Source organism: Nannobrachium achirus (genome assembly GCF_963921795.1).
Source record: "Nannobrachium achirus genome assembly, chromosome: 21".
Taxonomy (NCBI): domain Eukaryota; kingdom Metazoa; phylum Chordata; class Actinopteri; order Myctophiformes; family Myctophidae; genus Nannobrachium; species Nannobrachium achirus.
In genome coordinates this window covers 45,247,994-45,273,235 of record NC_137828.1, presented here as the reverse complement: position 1 = coordinate 45,273,235, position 25,242 = coordinate 45,247,994, and the positions used below count along the sequence as shown (strand labels likewise).

Below are 25,242 nucleotides of genomic sequence, written 5' to 3'. Positions count from 1 at the left end.
ACTGCAGCCCCTAGAAGTCTCACAGAGACTAGATTTACTAGTATTGTTAGCCGTCTGAATAATATCAATATAATAACATAACATTTAAAAATAAGTAATCACCAAAAGAATCTGCAGAAAACTGCTTATATCAGCATTAATTGTGGCCAAAGTGTGAAATAACTGTGGTATTGATTTAAAGTCATCGCACAGCCCCAGTCAGGGCCCAAAAGTGGGGCCTCCAGAATGTCCTGGCAGGGTTTCTGTATGTTAGCTTGATCCAGGGACTGGGAGTCAGAGACAATACTCTAGTCTATAGTGTGTGTTGGTTCGCTGTCAAATTTAGGTTTCTCTACAAAACCAGCCATTGTGTTCCAAGAGCACACAGTAAAGGGAAATTAAATCTAAGCCTTTTGTGAGCGGCCGCCATCCAGCCAGCTAGAAGAGATGCTATCATGGGTTTTGAGGTCATGAGGTATTGTTGGCGATGGATCACTCAACATGATTGTACTGTAGCTCTCTGCCAGAGGTCTGAACCAGGTCGTTGTCTCAAAGACAACAACCTGTTTGATGCCTGTCATAGAGGGGAGGGGGGAATGTTTTTGTGTACACACAAGTCAAACACAACCCCTCCCACCAGATCTCTTGTGATTGGGAATTTCAAATCCTCTCCCCTTTGAAATCTCTTGTCAATGGACAATATCAGACTCAAGCTCAGCGCAGTCTGGAGTCTGAAATCAGGCTAACAAAAGTATAGTTTTAAAAATCAGTGAAAAGAAGTCGAGTGCATAGCAGTGTTCACACTGACTATACAACTATTACAGACTATAAAATAGATACAATGGGTACTAATGATATAGTTACAGTTATCTTTATAGTTATTGTGCCCGGTGGGAATGACGCTTAAGGCACCGCTCTCTCCCACTGGTGGGATTTCTTTCTTTAAATTTAGAGCAGCCAATTATTTTGACCTATTTGTTTCTCCAGATGTAGTAGTTGGGCAGTGTTGTCACTGCTGTTGTACCTTATTTCCTCACCTGCCAAGCCCCAAGGTTACTTTAAGCAGGGTTTCTCAAAGTAGGTGCTATGACGCAAGTCCAGGCCAGGGGTGCCTCAGAATACTTTGATAACATTTTTCAACATGGAAACGATTATGACGATTATGTCAAATAATTGCGATTAGATGATCATGTAATGATTGTTGTGACAGGCCTACCTGGAACATGGTCAGCTGCTAGCTAACGGCGGTCTTATTTTGTCTTGGCTCTCTGCGTTCCAGAACACGTCCCTGGAAGACGGCAGCAGTCCTGTGCTGTGTCCCAGCGCGCCTCGCTCCCCCGGCTCCATGGTCAACCAGTACCGGCTGGAGGGCGAGGAGGAGGAGACCTCCGACCACGACGCCAAAGACATCTTCATCACCGTGGACAACCCTGAGAGCCACGTCACCGCCATCGAGACCTTCATCGTGTACAGAGTGGCAACCAAGGTGTGTGTGTGTGTGTGTGTGTGTGTGTGTGTGTGTGTGTGTGTGTGTGTGTGTGTGTGTGTGTGTGTGTGTGTGTGTGTGTGTGTGTGTGTGTGTGTGTGTGTGTGTGTGTGTGTGTGTGTGTGTGTGTGTGTGTGTGTGGCACTTGCCTGTCGGGCAAGTACAGGTCATGTTCTACTTGCCCAAAGGTCATGCCCACTTGTCCAAAAAGTAAATTGTCATTTAGAAAATGATAGGTAAAATGTTACTTTCTGTGGCTGTGCCATTAAAACAATAATATACCTATAGCTATGAATATGATTATGGGTTCACACAGACCATAAGCGCTCTGGCCACGTTCAGGTGTTTAGGCAGATATCTCGTGTTGTGTTTATAGACGATTACGTCCCCCCTCAAACTCCACCTGCCCGAAATTGTATTTACCTGCCAAGAGCAGGTGGGCAACCTTTTAGTGTCAACGCCTGGTATGTGTATATTTGTGTCAGCCAAATGTCCCCATAAGTATATTAGAATTTGAGAAATACTGTAGACATTGTGAGGAGGACAAATGTTCCTGTTCCTCACAAGAGAACAATGCTATTTATTAGGTTTACAATTAGGAAAAAGATTCATGTTGGGGTTGGGGTTAGATGTTTAGAGCTTGGTTTTAGTGGTTGGAGTATTATGACTGATTTATACTTAGTTGTGCATAATTTACGGTAAACAGCAGATCCACTATACAAGCTTACAATGTGTCGCAGCGTGATACATTATGTTAGAGTGAATGTGTGCGGCTTATGAGCTAGAAAAAGATGTAAATCATTTTAGTGTGTGCGTATATTTATGAATGTGCGTGGTTGAGTGTGCACAGTTCAAGGTGTTAATTGTTGCATGCACAAACAATACATCATGTAACAACCAGTGGTATAAAGTACATTTACTCAAGTGCCGCACTTAAGTACAATTTTGAGTTACTTTTACTTTACTGGAATATTTCCAATTATGATTACTTTTAATTCTACTCCACTACATCTCAGAGGCAAATATTCTACTTTTACTCTACTACAATTATTTGAAAACATTAGTTACTAGTTACTTTGTAGATTTGATTGATAGATTATTATTACAAAACATATTTTACCCACTTTAGCCCTTTAGACATTTCGGCCATTTGAGAATAGACGATCTACAAGATCACAATGCGCAGCGATGCGACGCATTATGAGTTTGTACTTTAGATTGTTTTTATCCATTTAATACAGTTGAAAACCTGTGAAATGGGACATTCTGCACAATGAGTACTTTCTACTTTTGGTACAAGTACATTTTGATACCAATACTTTTGTATTTTACTCAAGTGAAATTAGAATTCCAGACTTTTTCCACCACTGCATGTAACAACACTGCAGGCGGTTAAACATCTTTTCTCAACCATGTGTACAAGAATTAGTTGGTGGCATTTATAAAATAGTAATGTCTTTATCGTCCTGCAGACCACACGCAGCGAGTTCGACTCCAGCGAATACGAGGTGCGCCGGCGATACCAAGACTTCCTGTGGCTCAAAGGCAAACTGGAGGAGTCTCACCCCACACTCATCATAAATGTAGGTATGCAGCTGAGGAGTCTCACCCCACATTCATCATAAACGTTTGATGAATAATACTATATAGCAGGGGTCTTCAACGTTTTCAGGCCGAGGACCCCTGAGAGAGAGAGATGAAGCAGGGACCTCCAAAACCTTTTCATAGATTCCATATAGTTTCATTGTTTGACAGCACAATCAACAGTGTATTTTGGATTCATGTCAATTTGTGTGCTCTAAAAATAGCCGATCTACAAGCTGCGAGGCGTTGTGAGCTTGTAGATCTGCTATTTTTTGCTAATGTTCTCAGAATATGGATGCTAGGGTTCAAGTGGTTAATATAAAAAAGGAGAAAAAAGGTTTATCACACAAAGATGTGTGGCCTATTTGATGTCTACGCTACAAAGAGAAAAATAAAAGAAAAAACGAAACAAAAAAAGAACTATGGGATCTACAAGCTCGCATCGCAATACAATGCATTGTGAGCTTGTAGACCGGCCATTTTCTGCTATTTTAGAAATCTGTTTGAAACTATAAGTTCTGAGGTCTGGCTTCTCAGAACTGAGGGTTCAAGCAGTGGCTGCCAAAATCCAAGGAGCGGCAGGCTGCCACGGTAGAATGCATATAGGGGAAACACTGGATGTCATGCAAACATACAGACAGTAGCCCACACATTGTGAACTTGTAGATCAGTTATTTTCACATTTCATCAAAGTTGATTACTATTTCTCTCTCTTTATATCTATATCTATTGTTATTAACAATTTTGCTGCCATTTTAAACATAGCTGTAGTAAGCAGCTGCCAAATTGTCCTTACCTTTTAACGTGGGCACGCGCACGCATCGTGCACAATCTGTGCGCGACTCATCTAGTAGACGTGTAGACTCGGTGACAGCTTTCGAATAAAAAAACCCCCATTGAAATAGACATATCTGTTGCCACGCTGTATCCCTGCTTATCCACCAGTGTTTACATGAAAAAACATTGAAAAAAGCCAGCTGTGCGCTATGGTAACACGTGGACACATTCACGCACAAAACGCACAATATGTGCGGGGATCATAATCCAGGCGTGTAGAGACTGGATCAAAGTTTCCAAACGCAAAAATCGGATTGAAAAACCAGCTTTCCATCGCCGAGTAGCTTCCTCTTCTGTTACAATGTAAACCAATGGTTTACTGTTACGCCTCTAGTCTGTAATGAATCGGAGTAAAATACGGTGTTTACGTTCCCACAGCCGCTGCCAGAGAAGTTTGTGATGAAAGGCATGGTGGAGCGATTCAACAACGACTTCATCGAGACCAGGAGGAGAGCCCTGCACCGCTTCCTCAACCGCATCGCAGAGCACCCCATCCTGTCTTCTAGTGAACACCTCAAAGTCTTCCTCACAGCCCAGGTATATGATACAGAACACACCTCAAAGTCTTCCTCACAGCTCAGGTATATGATGCAGAACACACCTCAAAGTCTTCCTCACAGCCCAGGTATATGATACAGAACACACCTCAAAGTCTTCCTCACAACCCAGGTATATGATACAGAACACACCTCAAAGTCTTCCTCATAACCTAGGTAAATGATTCAGAACACACCTCAAAGTCTTCCTCACAGCCCAGGTAAATGATACAGAACACACCTCAAAGTCTTCCTCACAGCCCAGGTAAATGATACAGAACACACCTCAAAGTCTTCCTCATAGCCCAGGTATATGATACAGAACACACCTCAAAGTCTTCCTCACAGCCCAGGTATATGATACAGAACACACCTCAAAGTCTTCCTCACAGCCCAGGTATATGATACAGAACACACCTCAAAGTCTTCCTCACAACCCAGGTATATGATACAGAACACACCTCAAAGTCTTCCTCACAGCCCAGGTATATGATACAGAACACACCTCAAAGTCTTCCTCACAGCCCAGGTATATGATACAGAACACACCTCAAAGTCTTCCTCACAGCCCAGGTATATGATACAGAACACACCTCAAAGTCTTCCTCAGGTATACCTACCTGGTATATCATATGACCGCAGCAGACCCCATCCATCCTGTCCTGGTTATCAACCTTTTCAGGCCGGTTGAGCTCTAAGAGCACTTAGAGTTAATTTGTCATTTTAGAGGTATTAAGATAATTTGGGAACCTCCAGGTTGAGAACCACTGCTGTAGCACAGTGGTTCTCAACCTCCTCCCCCCCCCCCCCCCCCCCACACACACACACACACACACACACACACCCTCCGAATAATCATATCTGACCTGGGGACCTCCCCACGGAATGTTGGAGTTGAGGCATTACATTGTGTTTGACTTATTTGCCTGGATTATAGAAACCACCTGTACATACAGTAGGTTTCATTTTCCTTTTTTTTTATGGCTCGTCTTTGAAAACAAACAAACAACCAAAGGCTTTGCTCTCATAAATGTTTTGTTCACATATCCATTATAACCTGAACCGGGTCATGAAAAAACAAAACAAAAAAAATATTATCCGATCTACAAGCTTGCGTCGTAATACAATGCATTGTGATCTTGTAGACCGGCCATTTTAGCTAAATCTGTTAGTATAAGAATTAAGAAAGTATAAATTCTGAGTTCTGGCTTCTCAGAACTGAGGGTAAGTACTAGCTCCTGAGCTACTACCTTCCCCACCATCTTTTTTGAGCGGTGGTCACACCGTCTCCATAGCGTGGCCGTGTGTGTATCCGTGCGTGTGTGTCTGTCTGTCTGTGTGTCTGTAGCCTGAGTACCCTGGGTGACCAGAGAGGTGCTGTTGAGTCTAGCCTGGCCTGTGCATCAACTGCAACACACACACACACAATTCAATTCAAAGGAGCTTATACACGTCTCCATAGCGTGCGGCCCGAGGGGGAGGGGGGGTTGGGGGGGGTTGGTGGGTAAACCACCGCTCAGTTCACACGGGTGTGATTTTTCCTGTCTGTCCGGGGGAACAAACAAACGAAACGCGCTCCTCTTACCTTTTGGCCACCGATGGGTTGGCCGTGGGTGTTGTTAATTTCAGGCCCTGGTTTCCACTAACTGTACATTCCCAGTTAATCAGATTACTAACGTAATGCTTTAGACTTTGAATGTGTGCTTGAATCAATGCACTCTTTGTCCGTCCATACTGTTACGACCACAGCTACGCCGTCCCGTTTTTAGTCTGCCATCAACGGGCTACATGGAAATGGAAGGACTTGTTTGAACGAGACTTTTTAACGGGCCTGAAAGTGACGGGCCGTCCCGATGCGCAGGACAATTACCATATTTTTAGGCCCGAAAACCCCAAAACGGTGTCATTGCATCATGAATCCAACAAGCTTTGAACTGAGCCGATTGGACCTTCCGTTCAGCTACATGGAAATGGAAAGACTCGTTTGAACTACATGAAAGCTTTGTATCTTTTGTAACTACCAGTGTGAAGGTGCTAGGTCTGTAACTCTGAGTTATGGCGACCCTTAGCCCTACTGCAGTGTTTTTTTGTTTTGTTTTTTCATTCTTTTCAACCTATTTCACATCAAGGTCCATTATTCATTTGATGAGATTTAGCCTCTCAGACCCAAAACTTTAAATATTTTGTTATCGTTGGATAAGATTTTGTCCACAATTCCATCCTGTACTGATGGTGGTACCATAGGAGGAGGAGTAAAGGCAAACGTTGACAAACAACAATATTCTAATTGTGTAGACTTCTTGTAAATTAAGAAATGCAGATGTTTTAACCCACAAGGGTCCATTTGGTTTCATTTTACACTCTCAGAAGTTAAAGATCTATTTGGTTACAAATTCTCCATCATTTAGCTGGGGACCACCTCAAACCCCATCAAGGACCACTGGTTGAGAACCACTACCCTAATGCACATCAAACCAGGGCTCGATTATATTAGAATGGTTTGAGAACCACTGCTCTGTTCACACTGAATACGATAACTATACTGTTACTGTAACTATAGCGATAACTATGTGAGTATCCACACTGATGTACGATATGCTGCTCTGCAAACAGTGGCACCAAAAATGCTGTGCAGTCCAGCTGTGTCAGAGACCAGAGACCACACAGAGGACCCTTTTCCCACCAAAATAACTTTGGTTCTAGAACTGGTTCCGTTCCAAGATTCTTGGAACCGTGGCTCTTTCATGGAACTAGGCCTACGCCTCCCGAGCTGGCATTTCCATTCATGAAAATATATTCTAAAATATCTTTACATAGAATTAAGCAGCAAGCTTTATATGCTTAGATGATTTTGATGTATACTACAATACATTGGTGCGACTGTAAAGACAAAGTGGGAAGGAGGCTTCACGTTTACTCATGATAAGAGCTTCCGTTGCTTGAAAATTGTGGGAGGCAAAAGTCTGGCCACGCGAGACTAGTTTTAACTTAACTGGGGTTTGTTGTTGCAGGAGTTGAACCCTCACAAGAAGCAAGGCCCGGGCTTCCTGAGCCGGATGGGCGACACGGTGCGGGCCGTGGCCCACTCCGTCAGAGGCCTGAGGAGCCGGCCAGAGGAGTTCTGCTCCATGCAGGAGTACGCTGACGCCTTCAGCAACAAGATGTCCTCCCTGGACAAGGTCACCCAGAGGATCATCAAGGAACAGAGAGGTAAACTAGAAATGCACTCTGTCGAGGTGCCAACTTGTGTCTCGTGCACAAGTAGGCCATATGGCCTACTTGTGCGAAAGCAGAGCGCGCCACGAGGTGTTCTGATGCTTTGATTGATTTGATTGTAATTGTTTCATGTTAATGTGCTCCTGGATGTTTATTATTGTTGCTTTATCGTTGTATTAGTATTGTGTTAGTTTACTGTTACTGTGATGATGAAATGCCTGTACAGCACTTTGGTACAGCGGAAGTTGTTTTTAAATGTGCTTTATAAATAAACGTGATTTGATTTGATTTGATTTGATGCGCTCACCACTGGCATCACCGCTTCCAAAGAAAACATCACCAGGAATACTGGTCCCTCATTGCCTGTTAATGATGACGTTGCCAGAGATGCTGGTCCCTGATTGGGCTACGGTCTTAAACAAGAGGGGACACAGACATTCATACATACATACTGTACATACTGCTTGCTCAAGTAACTAGAAAGATGCAATTCTGGGAAATTGCAAGTGTGGTTGCCCTGATGCGAGTCACAAGGAATCCGCTGGAAAATGAATTCCGTCGAGTTGCCCCTTTCATGCCCATATATGGATGGATATCTCTGTATCGGTCAGTCTTAGTCCCTATTTGAGCAGTGCTAACCATTCTGTCCTTGTCCCTTTTATGCCCATATATGGAGATCCCTGATGTCATCAATATTAAGCCATATCTTGGAATGCCCATACTGTGTCAAACTCATGTGACATCAGACATCTATGATGTCAGTCATCTCTATATTTGGGGAAAATGTCCCTTTCAAGTCAATAGAGAAAATGTATTCACAAATAAATTAATATAAATTAAACTACCGGTATGTAACATATCTCTTAGCAAAATGCAAGCAGACAAGTCCCGATGAAGCCGGTCGATTTGACATATGGCCCAAATGCGTGCCACCAAAACTGTGAGAGGAGTGGTGCGGCAAAATAACATTTATCCGGAAAGATGGAAAGAAAGAATAAAGTCGGACAAGTACAATAGTCGGGCAACCAGACTAATAATTAGTACCATTCTAACCCTGGACAAGGTCACTCAGAGGATCATCAAGGAACAGAGAGGTACATTGATATGAATCTAACCCTAACTCTGGGATGCGATTATTGTGAGCATTTATTAAAGGCATAGTTCACCCTAAAATTATTTTCTATCAATCGCTCATTGTGTCTCCATAATTATCAGAGCAGGCTCTTTGTGTGTCTCCATAGGGAACCACTGATGGTCATCAAATTGTTGGCTTAGGAATGTGGGGGGGAAAAATACATTAATTAAGTTCTCCAGGGGGTTAGTAATTGATGGATAAAAAAAAAGATTGCAGTAATGACGGTTATCGCCCCGCGAGCAGTGGTGTAAAGTAACTAAGTACATTTACATATTTCCAATTTCCAATACTTTTACTTCTACTCCACTACATCTCAGATCCAAATATTGTACTTTTACTCCACTACAATTATTTGAAAACGTGTGTTACTAGTTACTTTGTAGATTGATTATTATTTCAAAACATACATTAACCACTTCAACATTTTGGCCATCTGAAAATAGCCGATCTACAAGCTCACAATGCGTCGCGATGCGACACATTGAATTCCAGACTTTTACTTGTAACGGAGTAAATCTACATTGAAGTATTGATACTTTTACTTAAGTGCAACATTCAAGTACCTTCTCCACCACTGCTGCAGAGTACCTGGATGAGTTGAGGCAGTACGGGCCGTCCTACAGCCAGTGGGCGGGGTCAGAGGGGACGCTGGCCGAGCCCCTGAACGGCGTGGCCGGCTGCGCAGAGCTCTGTGGCAAGGAGACCGAGGAACAGATCAACCACCTGGCTGAGGTCCTGCTGCCCGCCCTGCACGAGTACGTCCTCTGTGCAGACACACTCAAGGTAGACGGCAAGCGCTGCACTTTTGACTTTTTGGAACTGTGGGACAGGGTTTTCCAAAGTGGGTGAGAAGTAAAGTGAGAAAAAGACAAACGTAGCGAATAAGACTGGATCTCAGGCTATAAAAAACTAAACAAACAACATAAAAAGTTAAAATATGGAGATAAGAGGTTTCTGACTGATATCAAATGCAAATCTGTTTTGTTTGTCCTACTTCCCCCCCCCCCCGGAACTCTTAAACATTTATTACAGGGTTGAATTTCACACCCAGGGCTGTGAACGTTTACGGTAATGATTAATTGTCCTACACATGACCATGATGTAATTGTTTTTGGCATTGATAATTGACATATTGATGATGAGGATGTTGTGGATAATAAGTTGCAGCAACTACCGGTACTTTACATATTATTATGAACTAACTGACATGTACAGTATAGAAGCATGGCTTGAGTACTGTGTGCTACTGATCAGAGAAATCAAATGTACATAGGGACCAGACGGCAAGGTTCTGTCATTGGAAATGGAGTCAATGTGGAAGTTATGAAAACGCTGCAGTTCTCATTAGTGGCCTAGAAGTTGTCTCTATTTCCCCTCCTGCTGTTTGCAGAAGCATTTTAATTCCATCAAAGTCTATGGGTATTTGACCGGACATCACACTTGGTTTTATTATCTTAGTAAACAAACATAAATCATAAATACTTGTACTTACTTGTACTTATATTTTCAGTCTCTAGTATAACGTCGTCTTTATATTATCATGATATGTGTGTTTTTTTTTATCCCACAATTGTGTAACCCATTTTTCACCAATTATCTAATGTAATCCACTACACTCCCTCTGCCAACCTGGGGAGAGCAACGGACCTCATGCTTCCTTGTATGCGTGAGGAGTCCAAGTTCTTTTCACCTGAAAGGTTCTACTGAGTGAAGAGACACCCTCACTCCCCTTCCCACCCAATAGCACTAGAACTACAAGCTTCAAAACGGGTCTTTAGATACTAATGGGTGACATCAGGTCTCCCTTTGTCCATATTATTTACACAGTCTGAAAGATGGACTGATAGCCACCTCATTCTGTATATGTCTTTATTATCTTGGCTACAGCAAGGCTTCGATTTCCTCTCTGACATCAGGAAAGCCCCTGACCTACTCGTACTGTATCTCCCCTCCTTGACAAGCCTCCATTTCACGTCAACAAACACAACACCAGCGGCAGAAAGTAACTCAGTACTGTACTTTGTTTTACTTGAGTCATTCGAACTCTGCACGTAACAAAGCTTACTGTCAAAAACTGAGGCTACTGGCGGATTTGTTGAGAAACACTTGTTCTTTAAAGAAAACAAAACAAAACTTGACATGATGACAGAGTGGGTGTAAGAGCCTGCTGTAATAGTGAAGTAACTCACTGTGTCTGCAGTGCTTTACACAGACAAGTGATGGAGAGCCAGGGAGAGCTGTCCTTGTTTTGAAACAACATCATGGGCATTCACCTTTAGTATGTTCCAGGGTTCTGTATCTTCTCCCAGTTGGCATGAGGTCGAAGTAGCGATACAAGGAATGATCAGTGTTGTTATTGATAGTGCTAAGCTCTTATTGTTCATATCAGCAAGTATGTGTTTTGTTATAGTTTTATACTGAATAGGTTCTTGGTCTACCTAAAATATTTCTTAACTATTTCTATGCATTTTATGTATTGATGTTGATGTATTGATGTATTGCATTGCTTATTGTAAGTTTCTCTGGATTAAGAGTGTCTGCTAAATGCCTAAATTGTAAATTGTAATACTGTAACACAATGTGTTAATGTACTGTATGTGTGTATAATAGATACTGCAACTTAATGTATTTATAAACGATGGATACTGCAAACAATGTGGTTATAAACAATATATTCTGTATATAATGCATGTATATGTGTGTTTCTACCAGGCTGTGCTCAGGAAAAGAGACAATATCCAGACGGAGTTCGAAGCCAAACAAGAAGCCCTCGCTGCCAAGAAGGTCGATCAAGAGGCAGTAAGTGCAATGTTGACACGCACACACGTACGCACACACACGCGTGCATGTACTGTGTACACATGCAGGTTTGCGGCTTGTAGTCATCCTCCCAGAGAGATTATCTGTAATAAAGCGAAGGAACCGAGAAAATCCTCTCCCGTCGACGCGCTCTGAGCTCGCCGAGGCTTGTGTTGGACACCAGGCTGCCTGCGGGAGGATTAAGTTAACCCATTCAAAACGGGTACACATTATTGTGTATCATTATTTTATGCTTTAACTATTGAAAAACAGCAGAAAAGAAAAGGTCCTTTTCACATAACTGGAGCTCAGTTAGTCTGTTCTTGAGAGACTACTATGTCAGTGGTTCTCAAACATTTTCATGTGAAGGACCCCCAAAATGATATGTATTTGGCCACGGATCCCCATCTCAAAATATTTAGTTCCAGGGACCACCCCCAGAAGCAAAATTTTAGTTACAAACGTTCGCTTTAAAAAATACATATATTCAAAGATTTGCACACATTTTCACAACTTTTTTCAAAAATAGCAGATCTACAAGCTCGCAGCGCGGCACTCGGTGCCGCGCTGTGAGCTTGTATATCTGCTATTTTTCACTGGTTAAAGCATTCAATAATTCTAGACCTAAATGGGTTAAATATCCCAGGCTCGTCAGGAGGCCCCGAGCTGGACGCCACTCATCTGGAAATAAAGGGCGCTCGATATTATTTCATGAAGCCAGTCGTCGTCCCCCCCGTGGGCGGATAACCGCACTCTAATGAAAAATCGTATATCCTCTTTTGATGATGGCTCGTTGCAAATGTCATCGACACCGTGAATTAGAGGGACGGACGTACTGTAGGAAGGGAGAACAGCTATTCTTGGAGAGTTCACTTGACTTCTGGTTGTGTACACAATAGTTTAAAAGGTTATGAACGTACGCGCGTGTGTGTGTGTGTGTGTGTGTGTGTGTGTGTGTGTGTGTGTGTGTGTGTGTGTGTGTGTGTGTGTGTACGTACTCGGGTGAATGTCTTCCTTGATATTTGAAACCAGTGTCGATTTCGTCGACTAAAACTATAGCGAAAACCTTTTTGTCGACTACCTTTTTTCTCTGGCGAAAATGAAATAAAAACGTAATAAAAACCAGGCTATGACTAAATATATTGACAATTTCCTCAACAAATACAAACTAGACAAAAATATTAGGGAGGGTCTAGAAGAGGGAGGAGAGATCTAGTAGAACTAAGAAAATTAATCATGGGTGTGCTGTGCGCGGGTGTCACAGACCGAAAATAGCCGATCTACACGCTCACAACGTGTCGCAGAGCGACGCGTTGTGAGCTTGTTTTCATACTTTTAATTATCAAGTTACGGTCTGGGGGGGTTATTGGTAGCAGTCATAGTCAAAGGGCACTCAATAATACCTTCCCGCAGTGTCGAGTGCCCGTGCTCTAATGAAAATTGTAGATCTTCCTTTGATGATGGCTGGTTACAAATGTCATCGACACTGTTGCAGAGACAGAGAGAGAAAGAGAGAGAGATGCAGGGAGGAGGAGATGATAGCGGTCATAGTCATGTCTTTGTATCTATCAGACATAGGCTGAAACTGGATTTCCAATTCATACATTGGATATTCCGAGGTTCCGTTGAAGCTGGTTGGTTTGTTTGACACAAACCCCCTTTGAGGCGGGCGGTAAAGGAGGATGCACAGCGTAGTTAACTCTCTTGCTGCCTAACATACACTTGTTTTTTATCCACGGGACCATAACATGCGTTCGTTCCTTTACCCGTCTGAGCACTGTAAGCAGATGAGGGGTGGCGCGGGTGTGTACAGTAGCAGCAGTTCCTGTAACGTTAGTCTCAAATCTGGAGCGCACATAAACAACAATGGCGTCGGATCACTTTCTCCTCCATTTCTATGCCCGGTTCTAGTTTCTTCATTTCTATGTCTACAGCTGGTGCAACCAAGGGACAAACTTCAGCCTCGTTCATTGGAACGGAAGGCTTGTTCGACTTATTTTGGGGGGGTTTTTTCACAAAAAAATTGCGGTTGGAAATAATGGATGGATTTTTTTTATTATACAATCGCAAAGGTAAGCTACTTTTATGGCATTAAAAGACATCCTTAGATCCTTATAAAATCATATAAATGGCGGTGAAAGAGTTAATGCAGAGAGGCTGAAGCCCAAGGGACACAGGGCTCATCGAAGCACAGTCTGGCTCCGTGGGGGAGAAAGTATCGATTTTAAGAAGAAAACAAAAGCTGCGTGAAGAAGAAAGATTTAGCAGGGTTCGCATTCACTCTGCAAAGTCTCTTGCAGAAAGGCTGATATTGGAATATTTAAAGGAGATATAGTCAACTTTTTCTTGAAAAACGGATGCTAAATTAAAAATGTTTCGAAAATATTTTATGAAAATAAATAAAATAATCATTTGGCCGTTGTCAGGCTGACTTTGTTTACATCCCTCTTATATTATTTTATATGGATTCCATATAAAAGAATAGAAGAGGGATGTAAACAAAGTCAGCCTGACAACGGCCAAAATGAAAAAGTTGACTATAGCTCCTAGTAGGCATATATGATAATATTACATGATATTCTACATTTAATAGCCTAAGGAATGTTTTTCATACAAAACAAATTCTTGCAATGGATTCAGAATCATTAACAATTTTGCTGCCATTTTAAACATAGCTCTAGTAAGCAGCTGCCAAATTGTCCTTACCTTTTAATGTGGGCACGCGCACGCATCGTGCACAATCTGTGCGCGACTCATCTAGTAGACTGTAGACTCGGTGACAAGCTTTCGAATAAAAAAAAACCCATTGAAATAGACATATCCGTTGCCACGCTGTGTCCCTGCTTATCCGCCAGTGTTTACATGAAAAAAAAAAAAAAAAAAGTTGGCTCACCTAAACAACATCAGCTGGGGAGAAATTGGAAGTAAAGTGTCACTGCGAGAACATCTGCAGGAACACAAAAGGTAAAAATACATCAAGCCAGGACCAAGTGTGGAGAAGAGGGGTCACAGGTGCAGCGCACAACTTGGTTGGTGAGTTGGTGAGACGAAGGAGAACTCCAGGCAGGAATAACCCCACAGTACTGGAGAACTCTACGCACCTGTGTCACCTCAAGACCTCAGGAGGGACCCACCCAACACCTCCCCAGAGAAGCCTCTTGTTGGAAAAAAAATAGAGCAGGAGAGGGGAGTTTAGCCTTGGTCAGGAGGAGGAGATGGGCAGTGATTTGGCCACCACTGCCGACCCGGCCATCAGGAGGGTGTTGTGGTTTGCGGGTCGAAACACCACCTATGATCGATGGTTACCACCTGAAGACATCAAATTTTCCTGGCCAAGGCTACATTCACCAAACGTGAATGGAGGAGAAGCATCGTTAGATGTAATTATAATCAGTGGACACGTTCGCGCACAAAACGCACGATATGTGCGGGGATCATAATCCAGGCGTGTAGAGGCTGGATCAAAGTTTCCAAACGCAAAAATCCGATTGAAAAACGAGTGTTCCATCGCCGAGTAGCTTTCTCTTTTGTTACACTGTAAACCAACGGAGGCGGGACTATGGCCCAGGCTCAGACCGGATACGGAAAGCTAGATCCGGTCCAGACCGGAAATGACCGGATACAGTTAGGGGGGCGGGCCTAAAGAGCCAGAATCAGCGAAAATCTGCGATAATAATTTTAATCCTTTCATAATGATTAAAGCTAATTAAACTTCCGGGTTCGACGGGCATGGCACCGCGGTACAGCGGGAAATCTACGGTTTCTACGGGCATCGCCCAGAATGAGTTAAAAACCCCTAGTTTGACCACTCACATGCTACTTAAAGCAGATCTTTTATTTATTTTTTATTTTTTCCTGTATAGTAAGTGAATGGGCTATAAGTGAATGGGATGCTCGGTAGGCCAATCATATGCGGGACTCCCTCTTTCACACTGCAGGGGGCAGAGTGCCTTCCACAGTTACACACTTACACTCTTCCGCCAGTCCTGTTTTACCAGTTGCGCCAATGAACTGCAGCGGTGGATGAGGTATCTAGCTTTTGGAGCTGTGTGAAGCACAGGCTCCCTATACGTGGCTGTGTGGGTCTGTGTGTCTGTGTGTGTGTCTGTCTGTGTGTCTGTATGTAGCCTGAACTTCCTAAACTTCGGCACGCCACTAGTCCCACAGTTTTGCCACCACACACTCGCGCCATATGTCAAATCGACCGGCTTACTCGGGAATCGTGGGCTATTACTTTTCTAAGAGAAAGGTTCTATAGTTTAATTGATATTAATTTATTAGTGAATTAATGTTCCCCATTGACTTATAATGGGAATCGCAAAAACTCACATTCAATTATTTGTCTCTCGCAAACCATAGGGGCTAGAGTTTCAAGACTTGGAGAGGAGGTTCATAATGATTTCAAGGATTAAATAAAAAATAATTGTGTCATTTGGCCGCATGGTGGCGCCATAACACCCCACTTTACGTTTTGGCCTGTAACTCTTGAACCGTAGGTCGGAAAATTAAAAATATTTTTTCCCTGGATTCCTTGGGCCATGACGCATCTCCCCATATAGGCCACGCCCATTTGCGCCATGATAGATTTTCCGCCATCTTGAATTTTCTCCAAAACACACTTTTTGCTCCTTTTCCTACATATTTTCTTCAAATGTCACAAAAATCGGTACACATGATCCACACACACACACACACACACACACACACACACACACACACACACACACACACACACACACACACAGCTCCACTTCACACGGGTGTGATCTTTTATATCTATGTGAATGGGCCCCAAACTTTTACCCCTATAAAATAAATTGCTCAATGCTGGCAGGCGGTCAGCAGGTGCATTCATGACTGTATGTATATAGACATTTTAGGCCAAAAAAAAAGAAAAAGAAAAAACAATATACCAAATGTCATACCCCACCTTAGCCAGGGGCAGCCAGACTAATATATATTTTTGTTCACAGTTCAGTTGGTGAGCTGGATGTGTTTGTCATGTCTGTGTGTGGCCAGCAGAGGTCAGTGATGTTCCAGTATAGTCCATATAGCAGCTCAGACTGTGTATCCTTGGGAGGAAGGTTTAGTAGTGTGTGTTATCCTTGGGAGGAAGGTTTAGTTGTGTGTGTGTGTGTGTGTGTGTGTGTGTGTGTGTGTGTGTGTGTGTGTGTGTGTGTCTGCACTGTCTTGCCAATGTACTGTACAGTCAAGCACACAATGCAAAACATGCATAAGTGGTTAAGTTTTGTAATAATAGTGCACACACATTTGTTTGATTTATGTCCACATAAACAGAAGTACAAGAATGCCTTGTACAAAGGCCATGAACACTGCCAATACATTCAGACAATTGGAAATCAGACAGTTACAAAGTGCCTAGACGGCAGAACATTGTTACACAATGCAGTTGACACTTGACAGACATATTGTACTTGTAAGACATACTGACTCAAATGCATTCAACATAAAACAATAAATTCACCACACACTCTCATATCGTTGCTGTCAGGCAGAAACCTTGTATCTCCTTTGTTTAAGAAGTTTTTGTCATTTAACAGCACATGGTACAGCAAGATGTTAAAGGAGTAGTTCACCCCCAAAATGACTTTTTTTCTATTGATTAGTCACGCCATGGAGACTGGAGTTCAATAATATTTTTAGTTTTTTGTCGCATTCCTAAGACAAAAATGTGATAACAATAAATGTACCCCCATTCGTTCCGGATGGGGACCTGTTTCGAAACGGGTCCCCAATCCCCATCCGGAATCAATGGGGGTAAATTTACTCGAATCAAATTTTTCTCTTAGGAATGTGACAAAAACCAAAAAATATTATTGAACTCTACTCTCCATGGCATGAGTAATCAATAGAAAAAAAAATCATTTTGGGGGTGAACTACTCCTTTAAGGCTCTAAAAGGATGTCCTAAAAGGATAACACAAAGAGTCCATTGTGGACGTCTGTATTCAATTCATCAACATTTAGCATATGAAATAACACTAATACTTGATAAAAGAAACACTGTTCAAATGTACCTCCCCTTGTGGTCTCCTGATACATTTTCAGGCCCATTTTGAAAGAAACCAGTGATACACATCCTTTAAATCCCATTAAGACCGGGAACCTAACCACTTTAACCCATGGCTATTTTCAATTAGCCATGGTATAAAATAGTGCTAAAGTGGTTTATGTATGTTTTATAATATTATAATGTATATCTGCAAAGTAACTAGTGACTAAAGTTTTCAAATAATTGTAGTGGAGTAAAAGTACAATATTTGGACTCAAGTAAATCTACTTAATTGCTTTACATCACTGGTTCTATATTTGTATGGCATCAGATCATGGTTCACTCACTCACTCACTCACTCACTCACTCACTCACTGACTCACAGTTTACAGCAGTGTCATTGGTGGCAGTGTGGAACAGGTTGTCAAGACACCTCCTCCCACTGCTGACGCACAACCAGCCTAGTGATGTGACAACACTGCTGCCCCTGACACACTGTGTGCTCTCTCTCTCTCTCTCTCTCTCTCTCTCTCTCTCTCTCTCTCTCTCTCTCTCTCTCTCTCGCTCTCTCTCTCTCTCTCTCTCTCCCTCTGTGTGTGTGTGTGTGTGTGTGTGTGTGTGTGTTACTATACTTTGTTTTAATTTTTCATTATCCACATATACAGGTCTATCCCTAAAAATGTGAACATTTTGTAAAAGTTCATTTTCTTCTGTTACATTTTTCATATATTCTAGATTCATTGTGCATGCAGTGAAATATTCAAAACTTTTTTTTTTGTTTATATTGGGATTTTTATAACGAAAATCTCAAAATATTAGAATTTCAAAAGAAGGGTTTATAATACAGAAATGACAAACTTCTGAAAGTTGATGTTAATTTATGTACTCAGTACTTGGTCTGGAATACTTTTGAACACATTTCTGTATCAATGGGGCGTGGCATGAAGGTGGTCAGCCTGTGGTACTGCTGAGGTGTTATAGAAGCCCAGGTTTGCTTGATAGAGGCTCATCTGTGTGGTTGAGTCTGGTGTCTCTCATCTTCCTCTTGAAAACACAACACAGATTCTCTGTGGGGTTCAGGTCAGGCCAATTGGCTGGTCAATTAAGCCCAGTAATACCATGGTCAGTACACCAGTTACTAGAAGTTGTGGCTCTGTGGGCAGGTGCCAAGTGCTTCTGACTAAAGGAAATCATCATCTCCATAAAGCTTGTCAAACTATGGAAGCACCAAGTGCTCTAAAATCCCCAGGTAGATGGCTGTGTTGACTCTGAACTTCACAAGTCACACCACAGTGTGGAGCAAAACCAGCATTGCATTGTATTGCTGGTGTTGGTCCACTGACCTACATCAGGCCTACATCTGGCCTACATCCTGGCACAAAGCGCTCAAAGTGTGTTGTACGCCCAAGGTCACATTGGCCAAGCTTCGCAGGACACTTAATGAAATTAACTCATAAATACTGCTCATGAAAAAAACAACATGCAAGCCAAAATAAATAAAGGCATAAAAAAAAAGAAAAAAAAAAAAAAAAAAGAAAAAAAAAAAAAAGAAATAAATAAAATACACAAGATCACTCAAAACAAGGATCTATAATACATACATGTCAACTTTCTGAAGTCAGAGTTGCTTGAAGTCCAGTGTGAAGTTTCCACAGTCAGTGAGGATTTGGGGTGTTATGGTATCTTCTGTTGTTTTGCACAAAGTTCAAAGTTTTGAAGATTTCAAAACCACTGTTATAAATGAGGCAGTCAGAAAAGTGACATTGACTCATGGGGTGTCACAACGTGATGGAAGAGTCCCCTCATAGAGCTACAGTCTCTGTCTCCACGGAGCCCCCGAGACCAAACCACTGATGTGCGATTTATGGTGAGAGAGTGAGACGTCTTAAATCTATTAAATTCACTCCTGACAGAACCTTGAAAAATTGTAGGAAAAAGGAAACAGAAGGATTAACGACCCATGTTAATTAAGATGATTTCGCTTTTGGCTATAGCTCATGTCATGCTTGTCAACTGTGCAGACTCAAAATTGTAAATCACGTTCTAGTCATCAGGCGGCCAGAACCAACAATCGGAACCATGTTTTTATTTTTTTAATTTTCTAAACCGGATCACACCTTTAGTTTTGCGGACGCAGTCCAGGCTTTCCTCTGAGGCGTCTGGTGACGCCTCAACCTTCCAGAAAAATTGTGGGTATTTATTGTATTTTCAGAGCTATAGTTAGTATCTGTGGCAAAGATTGCTGTGCATAAATAATTCAGCATTCAAATGACCCCAGAAGTGTTCTAAAGTGAAATACCCTTCTAAGTCAATGACGTGAGTGCTTTATTCTGCACTCACGTGTGATTTAGCTGCACTTTGTGTGCATCAATGAGCTATGAACGGCGCACTCCATTTTCCGATGATGTTAACAGGGAGAAACATGTCATTTCTTTCCCCGAGCAATCGAGTGGCAGTCTCCTTTAATTAGCCTTCTCCCTGCGTCCCTGAAGACCGTAAGTGTTCCAATCAATAGAGGAATAGTTGTCTATACAGTACATTATAATCATTATCCTTCTTTCTGCAATGACAGGTTGTCATTATGTGAAAATGTGTATGGTACTCAGTGGTTCTCAACCATTTCTGGCTGTTTTTGAGCGGTGGTCACACCGTCTCCTATACGTGGCCGTGTGTGTATGCGTGTCTCTCTGTATGTAGCCTGCAATACCTTTTCTGACCACACATGTTAAGGGAGGGGCGCTGTTGTTCAGCCTCAGAACAGGCACACTCACATTCACACACACATATACACACACACACACACACACACACACACACACACACACACACACACACACACACACACACACACACACACCCTGACAAGCACTTGGAATGTAGGGGTTGAGGCATTGCATTTTCTGTTCCACAGATACATATTGAGAAAATATCATTTTCATAAACAAAATTAAAAACGTTAAAACACAAAACATTAAAACACAAAACATTAAAACACAAAACATTTGCGAGGCATTGTGAGCTTGTAGATCTGCTATTTCCCCTGTTTTAAATATATTTTTAGGGGGGGGGGGGGCTCCTTGGGCTTTATTTGATAGTTAACAGTAGAGAGACAGGAAACGGGGAGAGAGAGGTGGGGAGAGACATGCAGCATAGATTGTCGGGAACGGGACTTGAACCTGCAATGTGTCGTCAGGCTACATTAGAGCCGAGGTGTCTGGACTGCTGCCTTTTTACCCTTTCTTATATTATTTGTCAATTTAGCCACTGTTTGACCAGCTACTGTCACACACAAAAAAGAATAAAATGTAATACCCCCTGGGGGTCACGACGACCCACAGGTTGAGATCCAGCTGCTCTTTAGTTATAACCAGTCTGACATTTGCCCAGGCTATAATGAAGAGTGAGTCACTCACAGGCTATGGAGAGCTCTTGTGTCCCCATTGTCACAGACTGCAGTGCTATCGATTGAGCCGCCTTATCAAGGCAGTAGCAGAGCGATCGGTCCATCCATCACTGTGGAAGTGCAGGTGTCCCCATAGAGTGCTGCTGGCAGACAGTCAGCTGCACTTGTCAGTGTTGAGGGCTTTTCCCTGATAATTAATTTTCAATGAGAGGTGAACGGGGCAGGTTGGGGAGGTACAGGGTGAGATCTGACAGGTCAGAGCGACCGTATGGACTGTAAAATCGAGAGTATTGACGAAGGGAGCCGTGACATCACCCCATTGGTTTCGAGGCCCCTATTTCAGAAAATTACAATTTACAATTAAGACCTCCCACTACAAGACTTTGACAAGATTTTGGAAAGATTCTTAAGACTAACCTCTCACACTATAAGATAAAAAAATATATACTTTGCAAAGACTTAATCATGTGTTTTCAAAGATGTCAGTCTTTAGATGTGAGATACCTCTAAAGACTACCACCTCATACCTCATACATGATTGAGTAACAACTGAAATTGGAACGCAGCATTTTTGCGAATTTCTCCTCTTTCTGTGTATGAATCTATGTCACACGCCTCCATCTTCAGAAGCTATATAGAGTCGGTTCCCCGAAAATAGCGGATCTACAAGCTCTCAACGCGTCGCTGTGAGCTTGTAGCTATTTTTGGACAAAGGTGCCCTTTTAGGAAATGTCATACTTTCAATACTTTTGATACTTTTGTGTGACAAAGTAGTTACAATTGGCAGATAAGACATTATGTGAAAGATGTAACATGGTAAAATGCAGTGAAACATTGTTGGCTTAGAGATCTGCTCTTTTTGTCACGTAACACCTTTGCTGGAGTCTGTCTTGGTGCATTGATAACACTGGTTTAAGAGCCTTGTTATTGGATTGTATAATTGCTATACGCCTGGAAATACTGGTGAAAGGTGAAATACTTTGGAATACTCTGGAAGTCAGCCCTTGCCTCTTTTAACACAATAACTGCCAGGTTTTTTCTTTTTCTTTTTTCTTTTTTTTTCAGCTGTACACCGCCAGGGTTTTTTCAGTAATTAACCTTGTTTTTCTGGCAGCTGGTGAAAAAAAAATGAAAAAATAAATAAATAAATACGTACATTAGTCTAGGACCTGGCTAAGATATGTATGCGCTTAATTTAGGAGAGAATATCTCAACTGTTCTTGGCTAATATGACCCCTGGGAACAACTTAAGAACTGTGCGAAATTCTCTATCCGGGGCGAAATACCCGAAAATGACCACGCCCTTTTAAAAATGACCACAACTTCCAACATGGCTTTATCTTCTAAACCGTTGGAGCTACACATTTTCTGAAGTGCTCAAAATGTTCAGAATACCAATATTTAGGGGGACATATACGTGTGTAACATTTCTAATTTCGATATTTTATGACAAAACAACTAAGAAACACTAAAAACAGGCAACTTCTTATTGTCCAGGGCCTTAGGGACATTTTTTGCACTAATCAGTGTAAAACAATCAAACCTGTCCCAGATGTAACCCAGAGCATGCTCTAATGATTTAGGAAGGGTGCCCAGCGACTCTTCAGGGTCATCATTGTGGCCAAATCCAATATGGCTGCCATCTCAAAACAGTTTTGGCTATAACTATTGAACCAGATGAGCTACAAAATGCAAACTTGGTGTCTATTTCATGTTTTCTGGACATTTTAAACATGTTGGAATGTTTATCTTTATGTTTGGGTGGGTCCGAACCAATTTGCATATTTCAAAGATAATGACGTTTATATACAACATTTTTGCTGAACATTGTTACACAATATTGTAATGGCTGTGTCTACTCTTATATTGTTTAAATAAAATTGCATCTAAGGTGCGACGTTGGTGTAGTGGTTAGTGCATATGCCCAGCCCTTCATACGGAAGGTGAGTGGTTCAAACGCTGCCTAGGCTGACGTTAGCAAAGGGGAGAAGACGACAGCTAGCCCCATGGCCTCCCCTAAGTAACAAGAAATCTTAAAATTTCTTGTTACTTTCTAAAATGTTGCCAACCGGATGATGATACACGAAAGGAGAAGAAGCACCTAAGATACATAGGTTGTTTGTCTTCTCCAGTTTTAACTCACCCCTAGAACTCTACACTCAATCTGGATGAAACTTTATGTTACATAATGATACATGTAATAATGTATCACGATGATGTCATGAAGGCAGCAGTGTAGTATGTGAAACAGCACATGCTGACTCCATCCATCTGGATGCGTGGACGTCTGGACGTGTACACTTTTTTACGGTCTATGGGTTTGCCGCTCTGACATAATTCTCTGACATCACTGTGATGTCAGGGGAACCACTCTAACAGAATGGCTTTGCCGCTCTGACGTCACGCCCTGGCTTCACTGTGATGTCACACAAACAGAGTCCCTTTTATGCCCATATATGGAGTTCCCTGATGTCATCAATATTAAGCCCATAATAAGTTGCCTGGCGGTGCCAGCCTCTATCACACACTTCACTACCGCCAGGGGGTGGTGTTGAGTGCAGTCTGGTTTATTAACCAGGCAACATAATAAGGACTTCACAGGACTTCATATGGGAATGCTCATACCCATGCCCATGCCCATACAGTATATGGAGGCCACATCGGCCACATACCACACTAACGGAATCCATATATGGCCAAGACAGATGGTCAAGACTCAAGACAGCCCATATCTGTGTGGCTGGTTCTACAGACAGGGATCTCTCCATCTATGGGCATAAAGGGGTATGATGTCAGATGTCATAGACATCATAGGACTTTCACATAACACATAACTGAGTAAGCATGTTTGGGCTCTCACAGCATATCTCCATATAAAGTACATGGATCTCCATATACGGGCACCACAGGTCTCCATATATGGGTAACTGGTCGATATACATCAGTGGCCAGATGGCCAAGACATGGCGCGACCTCGCCCTTTAGGGTGAGGTCGCTTGTCGTCCTGAGGCATCTTACTAGTAATAAGCTAATTAGAGTGCTCTAGTGCTCTACCCTTGTGTTTCCAATGCTCAAGAAGCATATAATAGACACAATGTTTGCTAAAAGGTGGCAAAGATTAAGTAAGGTACAGTAAAATACATTTTCAGATACACGTCATCTTTGAAATATGTTGAGATACACCCAGACATAAAGACAAGCATTCCAACATGTTTCTAATGGTCAAAAAACATGAAATAGACACCAAGTTTGCATTTGTAGCTCATCTGGTTCAATAGTTATAGCCAAAACAGTTTTGAGATGGCGGCCATATTGGATTTGGCCACAATGATGACCCTGAAGAGTCACTGGACACCCTTCCTAAATCATTAGAGCTCTGGGTTACATCTGGGACAAGTTTGATGGTTTTACACTGATTAGTGCAAAAATGTCCCTAAGGCCCTGGACAATAAGAAGTTGACCGTTTTTAGCGTTTCTTAGTTTATATCGAAATTAGAAATGTTACACACGTATATGTCCCCCTAAACATTGGTATTCTGAACATGTTGAGCACTTCAGAAAATGTGTAGCTCCAACGGTTTAGAAGATAAAGCCATGTTGGAAGTTAGTTGGTCAAGTTGGTCATTTTTAAAAGGGCGTGGTCATTTTCGGGTATTTCGCCCCGGATAGAGAATTTCGCACAGTTCTTAAGTTGTTCCTTGGGGTCATATTAGCCAAGAACAGTTGAGATATTCTCTCCTAAATTAAGCGCATACATATCTTAGCCAGGTCCTCTACTACATGGCCCTCTTGCAGTTGGGACAATAATAAAATCAACCACAGTAGTAATCCATTTGAAGATTGACTCTCTCACACACACACACACACACACACACACACACACACACACACACACACACACACACACACACACACACACACACACACACACACACACACACAGCATGGCTGTCATATGATCAACTGTAGCCACTGGCAGGCCAGAGAGCAGAGACCATGGTGTCTCATAGTTTATTGCCGAAAACGGCATGACGTATATACAGTATATGTCAATGGCTAACATTAACATTGTCTCCACGTCCCTGCAGCTGCAGGAAGAGGTGGACAGGCTGGAGGACCGGGTGGAGTCGGCCAACAATGCCCTGAAGGGAGACTGGAGCCGCTGGCACGCCGGCATGAGGACTGACCTGAGGTCAGCCTTCGTCTCCGCCGCCCAGAAGAACGTGGACTACTACGAGAAGGTCCGCTCCTCTCT

General features: G+C 42.3%; 1 protein-coding gene across 1 annotated transcript in view; it reads left to right on the top strand.

Annotated features, from left to right (window-relative positions):
* Positions 1 to 25,242, top strand: part of snx7 (sorting nexin 7) — a 70,278-nt gene that overhangs the window by 13,221 nt on the left and 31,815 nt on the right. The window contains exons 2-8 of the mRNA XM_080752044.1: positions 1,259 to 1,465; positions 2,938 to 3,048; positions 4,265 to 4,423; positions 7,434 to 7,632; positions 9,357 to 9,556; positions 11,486 to 11,572; positions 25,076 to 25,228. Coding sequence (XP_080608170.1) covers positions 1,259 to 1,465; positions 2,938 to 3,048; positions 4,265 to 4,423; positions 7,434 to 7,632; positions 9,357 to 9,556; positions 11,486 to 11,572; positions 25,076 to 25,228 — 1,116 coding nt within the window. The remainder of the gene's footprint in view (positions 1 to 1,258; positions 1,466 to 2,937; positions 3,049 to 4,264; positions 4,424 to 7,433; positions 7,633 to 9,356; positions 9,557 to 11,485; positions 11,573 to 25,075; positions 25,229 to 25,242) is intronic.